The sequence below is a fragment of the Salvia hispanica genome, chromosome 1, assembly GCF_023119035.1.
Source record: "Salvia hispanica cultivar TCC Black 2014 chromosome 1, UniMelb_Shisp_WGS_1.0, whole genome shotgun sequence".
NCBI lineage: Eukaryota > Viridiplantae > Streptophyta > Magnoliopsida > Lamiales > Lamiaceae > Salvia > Salvia hispanica.
In genome coordinates this window covers 4,012,464-4,026,585 of record NC_062965.1, presented here as the reverse complement: position 1 = coordinate 4,026,585, position 14,122 = coordinate 4,012,464, and the positions used below count along the sequence as shown (strand labels likewise).

General features: G+C 37.5%; 4 protein-coding genes and 1 non-coding gene across 5 annotated transcripts; 1 reads left to right on the top strand and 4 right to left on the bottom strand.

The window, feature by feature from the left end:
• Positions 1-781: 781 nt before the first annotated feature.
• Positions 782-1,624, top strand: LOC125185222. Its single transcript, XM_048081724.1, has one exon. It carries the CDS (start codon positions 782-784, stop codon positions 1,622-1,624), a length of 843 nt encoding a protein of 280 aa, XP_047937681.1.
• Positions 1,625-2,942: 1,318 nt separating this feature from the next.
• Positions 2,943-4,275, bottom strand: LOC125189032 (nucleolar transcription factor 1). Its single transcript, XM_048086234.1, has 3 exons — positions 4,137-4,275; positions 3,965-4,038; positions 2,943-3,902 (listed from the first exon to the last, which is right to left on the bottom strand). The coding sequence occupies exons 1-3, from the start codon at positions 4,215-4,217 to the stop codon at positions 3,305-3,307; spliced, it is 753 nt and encodes a 250-aa protein (XP_047942191.1). The 5' UTR covers positions 4,218-4,275; the 3' UTR covers positions 2,943-3,304.
• Positions 4,276-5,008: 733 nt separating this feature from the next.
• TRNAF-GAA lies at positions 5,009-5,081 on the bottom strand. The gene has a single exon. It is a non-coding gene; the product is annotated as a tRNA-Phe (tRNA).
• A 737-nt stretch (positions 5,082-5,818) lies between these two features.
• LOC125209077 (cyanate hydratase) lies at positions 5,819-7,935 on the bottom strand. Its single transcript, XM_048108678.1, has 4 exons — positions 7,612-7,935; positions 7,086-7,157; positions 6,131-6,239; positions 5,819-6,002 (listed from the first exon to the last, which is right to left on the bottom strand). The coding sequence occupies exons 1-4, from the start codon at positions 7,884-7,886 to the stop codon at positions 5,934-5,936; spliced, it is 525 nt and encodes a 174-aa protein (XP_047964635.1). The 5' UTR covers positions 7,887-7,935; the 3' UTR covers positions 5,819-5,933.
• A 1,308-nt stretch (positions 7,936-9,243) lies between these two features.
• LOC125201122 (probable disease resistance RPP8-like protein 2) lies at positions 9,244-13,545 on the bottom strand. The gene is made up of 4 exons (XM_048099059.1): positions 12,400-13,545; positions 12,122-12,310; positions 9,614-11,428; positions 9,244-9,541 (listed from the first exon to the last, which is right to left on the bottom strand). Exons 1-4 carry the CDS (start codon positions 13,433-13,435, stop codon positions 9,471-9,473), a joined length of 3,111 nt encoding a protein of 1,036 aa, XP_047955016.1. The 5' UTR covers positions 13,436-13,545; the 3' UTR covers positions 9,244-9,470.
• Positions 13,546-14,122: the final 577 nt, after the last annotated feature.

Here is a 14,122-nt window from a genome sequence, read left to right as displayed (position 1 = left end):
ATATTTCATTTTTTATAGTGAAATTCATATTCCACCGACTCATTTAGCTCACATTTTATTATAAAACTAATATGTAAAAATAGCATTCACTCTTCACTAATTTTTTGAATTCATTTTTTTATTACATATCTTAATATCCGTGTCTAGTCAAAGTGTGACATAAATTTAAAGGACGGAGGGATTACTTACATATTCTGGTAGTTGATGAAGTAGTATAAATTTTATATTTACTACCGTCATTATTTTTAAGAGTAAAGGTCAAAACTAGTCCTGAACATATGCCCATTTTACGATTTTGGTCCCATAATTTATCTTTTGAGTTTTGGCATTCTTAACATTTCAACTCGGATCACAATTGGTCCTACACTAACATTTTCGTCAATTTTTAAACGATTTTAACCCGAATGAGAATGTTAAAACCGTCAAAATAGGTAAAAATCAAGTTAAAACAGTTAAAAAATTGACCCCGTCCGAGTTGAAAGGTTCAAGATGCAAAAATTCAAAAAATATAGTATAAGGTCAAAATCGTAAGATGGACATATATTCAAGACCAGTTTTAACCGCTACTCTAGTAACAACAAATAACAAAAACACTAGTACAGAGTTTTGTAGGAGTAGTATTGAGAAGAAATAAGGAAGTTGCCGGCGAAGTAGTCAGTTTTCCATTAGTCAACTTGTTCCCCTCATACAAAATACAGACACACAGCCAAATCATGATTCTCCCAAATTTGTTCAAGATTCCGATTACACTCTGACGATCATCACTCTTTTGGGAAGGGAAATGTCATCAACATCCTTGGCAACCCATCTCACGGCCTCCCTCCTCCTCTGCCCTCTCGGCCTCCGCCGCCTCCTCTTCTCCTCCTCTCTCTACCTCAGCAATCCCTCCCTCTTCCGATCAAGAACATGGTATCTCTCCGAATCCGAATCCAAGTGGAAAAACCTCGACATCTACTCCCTCTTAATACTCCTCCCCATCGCCTCATTCTCCAACCTCGTCTTCTTCCTCGCATTTTCAGAAACCCCAGCCCACAAATTCTCATTCTTGCAGCAGTCCGTCGTCGTTTCCCTCTTCTGGGCCATCTTGATTCTGATCTATGTCAAAGAAAGTTTCGATCTTTTCTCTGTACCCGACAATCTTGTATTCACATTCGCTGCAATTGCGTTTCTGATTGATTTTTACATGACTGGGACTGGGCTTGTTGGGGTTGCCGGTTGGGTGTATCGAATTCTAGGCTATTTGACTGTACTTTGCGCTGTGTGTTGTGTGCATTTGTCGGTTAGGCCGGGGGCGTTTTTCGCGGAGTTTTTGCTGTCGTGTGGGCTTGTTTTGAAGGGGAGTTGGGTGATGCAAGTAGGCCTTTCGTTGTATACTGATGCGTTTGGTTTGAAGGGGTGTGGTAAGATTGGGAGAGGGGAGGCTGATGTCAAGTGTGAGCTTGATGATGATGTTTGGAGGGGTGTGGCATTGATTAATTTGGTGTTTGTTGGGCATGTGGTTGTGGTTATGGCGATCAGCTTCGTGTCGTTTGGATTGTTGCATAGGAGGAAACGTGGCGAGGGGAGCGTTCAAGGGTCTGAGAGCATGCTTATGCATCAGCTTCCTGAAATTGAGATTGAATGAGAGGTTTTGGTTCTTTTGCTGTTTTGGTTACATTGAGCCGTTGTAAGTATAGAGCTATTAACGGAATATATACACGTTCTTACTACATTTAGTTTTTGCAATGCTGCCATCTTTTGTTTTACATGTTAAAGATTACAGTTCCATTCTTGGTTGAATATGTAACTTCTGTCTCATTTTGGGTAGTACTTGAAAACATTTTAGGTTTGATTACATATGTGAAGTATCAACTTAGGACATTTTATGTAAAGGTTGATTCATATGCTTTTAGGTCTGTTCTTCAAAAATTTGAGATCGAAATCTACAAAAATATCAGGGATGAAGTCTAGTTATATACTCTTTTGTTTTACCAGTATTAATCAGTTACCTATTCAAAAGCTGGATTTCTTTCTCAGTGTTGTTTCTTTCATTCTGCTACTGTTCATAGTTTTCACTTTCTAGTTATGCCAGACACATAATCACATTGAATCAACACAGTTCGAGCAGACTTTACATTTAATTTTGAACATCAACCTGCAATGACATTAACTGTTCGCATTACTTATTTATTTCGCTGGTGTTCTTAGTTTTCAAAGCTACTGATTCCAGACTTAATGTCATTGAATCTCAGTTCATATGAAGTTTGAGCAGACTTAACGTTTAATTATGAACATGAACCTATAAAGAACATTTATTATCAGTGTTGCTTCTCTTTATCTTACAACTGTTCATAGTTATGAACATTAATCTCTTTATAAGTTTCTACTGATGCCAGATACATAATCTCATCGAATCTCTAGTTCAAAATGTTTGAGCAGTCTTTACATTTAATTATGAACTGAACATTAACCTATTAAGAACATTAATTATCAGAGTCGCTTCTTTTTATCTGCTACTGTACACAGTTTTTTAAGTTTCTACTGTTGCTAGTTACATAATCTCATTGAATCGGTTAAAAAGAAAAGTTCGAGCAGACTTAACATGGGATTTTGATTCGCTTGTCGCAAGGCCTAATGTAATCCCATCAGCTTACAGGAAATGGCTATCCCATAGTAAACATCTCAAAATTTTAAGTATATAATCCAATCAGCTTACAGAAAATGGCTATCCATAATAAACATCTCAAAATTCGAAATATTAGTCAATTTGTCTACTGTAGAAAGCAGAGAATGTGAGAAGAGGTCTCTTTGCTCAAGCTGGTACACCATTTTACATCAAGTACCTGTGAAATATGGACATTCTTTTGTGTAGTAAAGTTTCTTCGTTATTGGTAGTTGCATTTTATTGATGTCGAAAGAGATTCTGGGCATCAGATCTTGCAGGTGGGAGATGAAGTTAGGGCTGCCTTAACAGGTGCTCTCACAGTTTTTACTTTTCATAAACTCATATTTTGACTACTTACAGAAAATTGAAAGAATGCTGTAACAATTCTCCAAACTTGAAATTTGATGCTATCCAGTAACAACAGCATATGCCTTATCTAACTTGGAAACAACAAACTGTTTATGACTGTTCTCTTTTCATGCCTTATGAAACTCACCAACAAATGACCAGAAAAATATGTGCCCAAACCAATGAAAAACTGCTGCCACAACTCAAATCAAACAAAGCAGCAAGGTAGAATTCTCAAAATCCCTTGAAAAATAGTATATTCTTATATACCTCTCCTGCAACACTGACATGAAATGTTCGATATGCATCTTCTTACAGGCCTAATCTCTGACCTGAACCGCTGCTCTTTACGAGAGGACTCATTTCCAGCGAACTCAGCCAGTTTGATAGACTTGCATCAACTGCAACATCACTTCTCCTTTTTGAGTCAGAGTGAGGAGCCGCGGATGAAGGAATTAAATTCTCCTTCTGCAGCTTCGGCTGCACTATTGCGGCCTTGGCTTTCACTGCTCTCCATTGAGATAAATTCTCAACCGGAGAAAGCACAGAAGAAACATATCGTCCAACATCTGATCTTGATTCAGTCGCCCGCTGCTCTACACTTGTTTGATCCTGATTCTTAACATCATTATCTGATCCAACATCATCACTCTGAATGCTACTAAAGTCATCTTCTTCATCTTCATCTTCATCATCGTCTATGTCCCCGTCTTCTTCACTGTCGCTGTACCTGCAGTTGTGATATCTGTAGCTTGCAGGGTAGGACGACGCGATCACATCCTCTTCGTAGCGCAAGCCCGTTTCTTCTTCACTCTCGACTTCATCGTCATCAGGGATCGGTTCGTAAGCCTTGACATTCAGATTGAACCTCACTTTCTTTTTAAGCTTGAGTGCTAATGGCTTCTCCTCCCTACAAAAATGTGAACCATAAATTGACAGCTTGTAAATTTTTAGCTTAGATTTGGGACTTACTTGAGCTGAGATGTATCAGAAGTGAGGCTTTCTTTGAGATCAGAATCAAGAGGCACATAGCTTCTTCTGCTGTCCTAACAGATTTTTTGAATAAATTCAAAGCCATAAATTTCACATTTAAAAATGGAGTTTGGTGTTTGGATGTGAATGTGAAAGGGAGTTTGGTTCTTACTTGTTCAAGCCAAGAAGGTTTTCTGGTCTTCTTCTTCTTCTTTTTGTGTTTGAGTCCAAAGCATGAAACAAAGCATCCCATTTGATGTAATGGAAATCAATGAATCCAAATTCAGCAGACTAAAGAGAGAGAATTTGACATATATAGTCATTGTCCCTCCATAGAATTTTGAAAATAATAACGTTGAGAAAGAGGAGAAAATGTAATAATGATAGGTTGGTACACATGAGCTAAGCATCCTAACATAAAGACACTGGAATACAACTGTTTTCTCTCTCTCCATTATTTAACTTTTATGGAATGAATAAAAATAGGAAGGGAAACCAGGTGTGAAATAATAAAGTCATTTTAACCATTTAAAAATGTGGAGTCTTGAATGAGGATTCAATTAGTCTTGTAACTTATTATAAAGGTTGCTTTTTTGTGCTATCTACATTTGAATTTTAATGAACCTTAAAAAACATCTACATCTTAATTTTGAAAAATTGATTTAATTAGAGCAAAAAACTGTTGTTCATATTATGGTGCGAATAGGATTTTGGAGTTTTTAAGCATACACTTTTACATTTAGTAATAGGAAATCTAATAAAGGAAATAAGTGCAAAATATAAAACAAAATTAGTAGCAAGTTCAAATAAAGGAAATTAAAGAAAATAAGTATAAAAAAGTTTGAAAAAATAAATCAGAATGAAATTAGTAGCAAGTTCAAATAAAGGAATTTAAAGACAATAAATACCAAAAAAATGTTATAAAAATAGTATTTAGAATTAAATCAGTAGGAAGCTGGAAAAAGGTCATAAAATAAAATAAAACATTTAGAATTAAATCAGTAGGAAGCTGGAAAAAGGTCATAAAATAATATAAAAAAATAATGCGGTGAACGTGGATCGAACACGTGACCTTCAGATCTTCAGTCTGACGCTCTCCCAACTGAGCTATCCCCGCATTTGAGTTTTAATGACGAAATATAAATATTTACTAACTCCTCTCCTCAGTTACTCCTTATTTACTTCCGTAAACTCGAGCGTTTAACATTTTAGAAAAATAAAAAAAACCCCCCAAAATTCGTATATTTGAGGCACATTAAGTCCAATATTATTATATTTCTATTTGTTGCATCATGTGGTAAACATTATATTTTTTATTTGTATGACAAAAAAAAGAAGAGAACAGATATAATCATAAGATATGATATGAGGAGTATCAAATATCTATAAGGTGTAGACATTAATTTAGGGGCATGTTAGGGTGCCACCACCCCTTAAAATAACACCATACCACCATTTCTAGCCAATCATTTGTACACGTGGACGAATAATAAGCTGCCACGTGGCAAAAAAAAAAAAAAAAACCAAAAAAAGACGGGCAGCAATTTTGTAGCCTTTAAACAGCAATTTTTGCTGTCTAACGTGTTGGATATTACTGTGTAGCGTTTATAATATTGCTGTATAAGCGTTGTCACGTTGTCATTTTAAAAGGGGTTGTCATTTTAACACAAACCCATTAATTAATCTATATATATCTTTTTTTATCTTGTTGTAATTTGAGTATATCTTCCATTTGCCAATATTTTGGTTTACCATCTTCCTGTTTTTTGTTTTTTCAGCCTTGACACCATCTTCTTGTAATTTTCATTAAAACAAAGAAAACCATAATGAATTGAAAAAAAAAAAAGTGGAGAATAACGAAGCACAAACCAAAACCAAGTTCATTACCATTGAGTTGGACAAGTACAACATAGATGTAAGAATACATATTGACAAAGAGTAATCAAGAACGCTTGGGATGATAAAACAATTACGATAACTTTGGCTTGCCATCTAGCTGTTCTTGCCTTTTCAGTCTTGATACCATATTCTCGGTAATCTGCAAACGATAGAGATGTATCGCAAACTTATTTGAATTGTGATAAATTGTGGCATGGTTATTTCAAGTTATGTTGCTTGTGCGGTGTATCTACATGTATTTGAGAATCGGGGAGATGGATTACTGACCTGCTCACTGTGTGGAAGATACTTCCCATCAAAGGTCACAACAACACGATCCTTTCCATCCACACCTTTCACTTTGTCAACTGAGCAGTAGAAGTCGATGGCAGACATTCTAACCAGCACGAGAGGGAGAGAGATGAATAAGGGTTCAGTCTAATTAAGAATGTAATTTCAGATGAAATCACATGGTATGACAGGGGCTGGCTATTATCATGTGTACATAACCTCCTCTCGTGAACCAAAATCAACCCGGGCTCGTATAATTAAACATATCGTCCGTGGACACAGCAAAACGAGATTAAACTAAGCAATATGGCGTAAAGTATAATAAAATTTGATTGCTGGAGTGCAACAAAGAGGCATACTACTTATTCCATTAAAGTTCTCTAATTTTATGTTAATTATCTTCTATGGTCTAATCCACACGAGCTTCAAAACTTCATGAAGATGTGATATCAGATATTCTACATTAACCAACCACGCTATATAGATCACACGACTTGAGAAGCATTCTTGTACAAGAAAGGATGGCAATCTACTTGATGTGTATATATCAGAGAATCAGAAGGTTATTTAGGTTCATTCTGAGTTCTGAGTTGCTTCACGTTGACGGGGTCTTTCTTCTACAAGTCGTTCTTTTTTCCTGATAAAATTATTGCAACATCTTTCTTCTAAAGTCAAACTAATTCATCTGTTCACTGCCGTTGCAAATATTTCCTTTGTTAAGTGTTTATCAAACAAAGAAAAGGTATAATCTGCATAATTTGATCGATTATGTAAATCATGATTTGCTTGATTGTTGCACTTGCAACACCACAATCCCTAACTAGCTCAATTAGATTCTAACCTGATGCCTAATTTAGAGCTTAGAATAACATCTCAACCTAACCAAGTCAATCATCTTGTGAATTCCATAAATAACGTCAATGAGTACAAAAATTGGGGAGCAATATCTTACATGCCATCGCCAAAATCTTCATTGATGATCTCTTTAATGCTCTCCCCGAAATGCATCACTGCTTCATTCAATCTGGAAACAATAAATAAAAATCATGATCATGAATTCATAATTGCAGCCATCACACATACGACCACATCAATCAGATTTCTAAAGCAAAATCGATATTCCAGCGGAACTAGAAAATCCAAGCTGAATCGAGCTAAGGATTCACAAATTAACGAGTTGAAATGCAAAAAAAAAGAGGAGGATCGAGATCGATCGTTGATTGCAGTCATCATAAATTCATAAATGCAGTCATCACACATACGAGCAAATCAATGAGATTTCTAAAGCAACCTCGATATTCCAGCGGAACTAGAATCGAATTACCAACTACTATATTGTAAATCCAAGCTGAATCGAGCTAAGGATTCACGAATTAACGACTTGAAGTGCAAAATAGAGGAGGATCGAGACCGATCGTTGATTAAATGCTCAAAATTGAAGCAAAAAACTTGCCAAAACCGAAAAAAGGAGTGCGAACCTATAAATGGTAGGATCCTGAATTAAGTTGGGATCGTAGGAGCGAAGGGGAGGTTGGAACATTTCGAGGAGGAGGTCGTCGGTGAGGGCGGGGAGGGCGGCGCGGAGGAGCGGGGCGGTGGAGGGCTTGAGCTGAGCTTGGCGGCGGAGGAGCTGAGCCACGTAGACGTTGGTCAAGCCGGTCTCTTCCGCAATCTGAGCGTAGGTCTTGCCCGATCGCCGCTTCACGGCTTGGAGGTCAGAGACTATCCTCGCTTTCAAGCTCGCGGCTTCCATTGTTAGCTGATTTGCGATGATGGTGGTGGTGTGTGGCGTGGATAATGACGACGCTTTATTATTGCATTTATTATGCTTTTTTTTTAAATAATTAAATTTTATCTCATCCGTGATTAGGAAAATGCCGCCAAAAAACGACAAACACCATTAATAATGGAGGAAGTTATTGAAAGTTAGTTGGCTTCTTAACCTTTGATTACAAGTGGAACAAGAGAGAGATAATATTATTTGGGAGTGTTAAATTGTTAACTTATAACTTAATTACTAATTATAATTAAATAATAATTATTAGTATAATTACGTCAATAAGGCTATAGGATTAATTCCAAAAAATATCAATAGGGGTATTAATGTCAATTAACTACATTTTTAGTTATAATTAACTTTTAAAAAAATCCCAAAACTTTAAATTCATATAACACATCAAATTAAAGATAATTTCATAAGGATTCCAACGATATCCTACATGCATATGTTCCGACGTCAAAAATTTGAAAAAAAATTTGAAATTTTTTAATTTTTTCATACAAACAGAAATGTCAACATACTATATAAAATACGTCAATATAATACATGTAGAATGTTAAGATAAGCAATGGGTTAACATTCTTAAAACATCGTGTTGACATTCTCAAAGCATTGTGTTGATATTTTCGAAACACGATATTGACATTTTCATCCAAAACCCTAATTTGGAGTTTTTTTTTATTTATTTTTATTTTATTAATAAAAACGAAAATTACACATGGCAAATTGTAGACCACACGTTTTCTAAAATCCTATGGCCTTAAATTAATTGTAGTTAGCAATTAAATAATGAGTTAGCAATTGATCACTCCCCTAATATTATTACTATTAAATATTTATTGATAGTTATAAAAAAAAAAAATTCTATATGAAATAAATTTTAATTCACTATTTTTCTATATTATATCATTTCAAATATTTCACACAAACAAAAATATAAAATTTAGTTATAAGTAAATAATCTGTGCAAATTCTATCACACCATGTAAAAATTTTTATACTATAAGAGAAATTGATATTATATTAAAAGTTGAATTAATTGGGTTGGATGAGGCTAATGATGGAGATAGTTTTATTTTCATGACTATGATGAATCTCAACCTATTAATTGCACAATAAATGTCTATTATCAGTTTAATTATTCTTCATCCTAGTATAATCATCATCCTTGCATCTATAGACTCTAATGATGCACTTTTTTGTGCTATTTTACAAAATAAAATTCTTTCTAAAGATGGTGCCTTTAGTTTTGAACTTTTGATTAAGGTGAATTTCATCACCATCACTTCTGAAAACTAAAAAAAATTCTATGTAAAACAGCTCATTACGATACTTGAAAGGGGAAGAAACAACCTTAATTTGACAATAAATGAACTATTGAGAAGCTTCAAACAACACCAGAACTTTATATTCCTCAAATCAAATTTAATTTATATTTTTCTTTACTCTGTTGAAATTTTGTCCCTATTCAGTTGATCAGAACACCTTTGGCATTCCTGAGTATTGCATCTGAAGTCATCTGAAGTTTGCACGTAGCATGATCTGCTCGTGCGATCTTCACGACTTCTGCCAATCCCTTGGTACAAGTAATGGAGAAAAACTTTGGAAAAGTCCGTAGTATGATTTCCCTGTCAGTGAAAGAAAAATGTCAGGATGGTTGAAGTGAAGAATGTTCATAAATTCTGCACAGGATATAATACCTGAGAGTTGAGTCTCGAGTTTTTTCATGTAAGTTCTGTTTGTATCAGCAATGGTGATCGATGGAATGTGCCCGACTATATGAGTGTCCTCTCCCCCTTGCTCCTGCACCTTTTGAACCCGGCTCTTAAAGGAGTCGGGCATGTTAACAATCACCAATTCCCTAAGTGAAGCAATGAATCTGACTCCTTCCGGAACCATCCTCAACTTTATACATTCATCAATCTTTAAACAGTAGAGGTTAGGCATAGCTCCTTCATCTATTCTCCAGTTCTCTAAGTCAGTAAGCCCCTGGAGCTCCAGAACAGAGAGACTAGGGAAACCCTCAGAAGAGCAGCAAATCGCATTCCCTGCAAAAGCGTTCTTGCGTAGTATCAATGTATGCAGATTAGGGAGTTTCTCTAGAGTAGTCATAGGATCTTCCTTTAGTTTGCTACTCCTCAGAGTTAACTTCATGATGTTTCGACCAAAATGGCGTTGCTCTGGTAGCTTGTTTATAATGCCAATCAGATCTAATTTCTGAAGATGGGCTGATCCTACTATCTCTCTCAAAACAGTCAGCTCTTTTTCAGACTGAAAGTCATAGCGGATGCGGAAAGAGGAGTCTTTGATATGCAAAGTATCCATCTTGAGGTGATTAAATAGTGCTGCTAAATGATCTATCTCCAAAGATAAGATTGCAGCAAGTTTCTGAAGCTTAGTTAACTTGGTGAGATCTCTATAATCTGAGACTCTGGAATCAAAGTTTTTCAAGATTTCCAACTTGCTCAAGCTGTTTAGCTGCAGTTTGCTGCTACACTCGTGGGATGGGGGGAGATACAGATGCTTCAAATGATTCAGCTTCCATATGACATTGGGGATGGTCATGCATACAAGGAAAGGTACCCTCAGATCAAGTGTTTGCAAGTACTTCAAATTGCCGATGGACGACGACAATTTGTTTAGTTGACAGCCTCTTAAACTTAGGTATCTGAGATGAATCAGATCTCCAATACCCTTATATAGCTTATCTCCAAAGTCAAACCTTTCAAGGTCTAACACTCTGATCAGTTTGAGCTCACTGCAAACGAAGTCCAGTGCAAGATGAAGATTTCTCCGGTTGCTGAGCCTAGAAAAGAACAAGGCTGATCTAATATGTTCAAGATTCTCCTTTCTGTACATCTCCCTTCTAGGAGGAAAGTAAGTATCAAAATCACAATCAACGGCAATGGAAAGCCTGCGTGTTTTACTGATTGATGGTGCTATAGATGACGGAGAGGGTGTACTTAGTAGTTCAGGTTCATACCGTATAGGAATCCTTTTCAAAAAGTTTTCCTCCTTACCCTTGACAAGACATAGTTCTCGGGTAAGGTCATGAAGTTGACAAGACTTGAACTTACCAGTCACTTCATCTTCTCTTACTTGAACCATGCACCTTTGCACAAGTTCTCCTAGATATCTTTCAGCCACGTCCATGATCGATTCCTCTTCCTCAAATTCTTGTGATATGAAGCCTTCAGCCAACCACAACTGGTACAACTTCCGAGTGGGAATTTTGTAATCCTCAGGGAAGTTGCCTAAATGCAGAAAACATGGTTTGAGCTGATAAGGCAGATCGTGGTAACTTAGAGCTAACACTTCATGAACTCTTCCATTTTCTCGAGAAGTTCTTCCCCTCCGTAAATAGGAATTGAAATTTTGGTGCACTGTTCTCCACTCGCTTATGGTAGACTTTGTCATCAGGAGTCCTCCAAGCACAACTATTGCTAGTGGCAATCCTCCACACTGTGCAACCATCTCCTTTCCTAGTCTTTCCATGTCCATCTGATTTCTGAGATCTTGATACAGTGATAGGCAAAGTTAAGACGTATAATTAACGAGTGGAGAAATAGAAATGGATCTGTCAGGCTGACAGCTTAATCTTATTTTCCTTTCACAGTACTGTGCAACTTAAACATGAAAACTGAGAGATCTTCAGCAAGATAGCATCTTCTTCATGAATCCGACAACGAGATCAATAAACATCAAAAGCAAGCAAAAATGCTTTCCGATTAACAAGCATAGTATCATGTAACAACATAATCAATGATGGGGCTCTCGTTTGGTAGACTATCCATGTTATGGCTAGTTAGGATAATGATCATGATACGTATTATGGTTGGTACTAGTTATATTTCTAATCGATATGTTTTTTTGCAAAATATTGAATTTCATGCTAAATTTTACGTAAACTAAAATAACCTCGATAATATATATCTACAAATCGAGAATTGGAAAAATAGAGGACACGTTAGTAATTTTGTTCCACTATCATTGTTCAATTCTAGAACTGTTAGCTAACCCACCAAAATTGTGGGTTAATAATCTAGGTGAAACATATACTTTAAGGCGGGCTTCCTCAAGCCATAAAAATAACATGGACTATTTACTAAGATTAAAATAAGCACCAAACGCACAATTAAAGCTAGAAAAGAACTAGCAACTTATTGTAACATAGCTACCAAACCCCCCCTTAGATGTAACATTCTTACCTTGAATCGTATCATCAGAACTTGAACTATGAATCCGAGTCATCCGACTCACGAGTTCATCATCCTCGTCACTGTAGCACGATTTAAAGCTTTCGACTCGTGATAATGCATCCTCGTCCTCAAAGCCGGAGGAATACTCCGGCTCTTCTACAGACCTGCTGCTGGGCAGACTTCTGTCAAGTGAAATACCTGAACAAAATTGATGCATCATTGCAAAAACTACTAACTCAATTTAAATCTGCGGTTCCAATCAATGTTAATAGCAGAAGAAAATATACCTGCCAAACTGAGATTGTGAGAAACTTTCCTCTTCAGCAGTTCCCAGCTTTCCTCTTGATCCAAATGCCTCTGCTCATAGAGATAGCAAGGAGCATCCAAATCTATGTAACGCGCGATTTCCTTATTCCGCGTCGTGAGCAGCACTTTAATGTTCACAAATCTGCTGGCTTGCCTATTGACGAAGACAGGTTTAAACACTAGATCCCAGGCGTCCATATCCCAAACATCATCAAGCACGATGAGGCATCGTTTCCTCCTCTGCACTTGAATGAGCTCATCCACAAGATCATCAGTCTTCATAATACTGATTGCCTTCTTCTTCTCAGGTTCCAGCTTGTTGAGGATCCTCTGCAGCACATCATCCGGCTGCCCCTGCTGCGACACGCACGCCCACGCTAGGGCGTGGAAATGGCCGCGGACGTCGTGGTGGTGGTAAATCCTCTTCGCTAGGGTTGTTTTGCCTATACCTCCCATTCCCGTGATCGACACCACCTGATCCGCGTCCTCGCTCACCAATCTGGCAACCAGCTGCTCGACGTGGTCGTCTAGCCCTACCAAATCATCCTCCACGAAGTGAGAATAGGTTCTCCTCTGCTGCAGCCGCCGCCGCGCGATCGGGTTAGGGCTTCCTCTCTGGCGCGGCCTAATGTTCCTGACGCGGAGATCGGATTCGAGAGCGGAAACCTTAGCTTCGATGAGCTGGATTTTAGGCTCCAGGCTTTGGAGGCTGGTGGCTTCTCTGAAGAAACCGGTGTACCTTCTGCGGGTGGCGGAGGAGGAAGAGGAAGAGGAGGAGAGGACTACGAGGAGGAGATCTTCGATGTCGTAGGCGACTTCTCTGGTCTCGGCGATCCAGTTGCGGATTCCTTCGTCGATTTCCTGCCTGGCGTCGGCGATCTCGAGGATGGATTGCAGCTGGCGGAGCTTCATTTGGATCACCTCGATTCGGCCGCGGAGCTCGGGGATGTGGCGTGCTTCGTAGAGTAGGAGCTCGCCGAGGCTGCGGATTACGCAGAATACGACGTATTCCGCCATTGTTGATTGGGGATTGATTCAATTCAACTGCGGATTTTTGAGAAAATGGTTCAAGTTGACTTTGAGTTGATGCTCAACCGTGTTGAATTTTGGACTATGTTATTATACTATTGCAACTTCATATATTCAAGTTTCTGGAATTTGGGTTTGGTGCTTACTGCTTCCTACTTGAGATTGCATGCGTAAGGTTAATTGAATCTCTCTGTCCCCGATTAAGAGTCGCACTTTTCAATTTCGGTTCCTACTTGAGATTGCATGCGTAACGTTAATTGAATCCTTCTCCCCGATTAAGAGTCACACTTTTTTATTTCGATTCGTCCCCAATCAAGAGTCACACTTCATTTTTACCACAAATAGTAAGTAGATCCCACGTTCCACTAACTCAATTCACTCACATATGGGTCTCACATTCCACTATTTTTTCAACCAACTTTCCTTTACCTTTCTTAAAACTCGTGTTAGGTCAAAATGTGATTCTTAATCGGAGACTGAGGGGGTTCGTATCTGCGTTTGTGTGCAGTGTGTGCGCATAATATGTACATTAAGTGTATGTACAATTGTTGGGAGGAGATTTAAAATTAGTACAATTTTTTTTTTAAGTATATATGAATAATACAAAAAGTTTATTGATTTTAACTTAATGCATTCCGTTAAATTTCTTTTAACATCGTTTATTATTTTAATTTT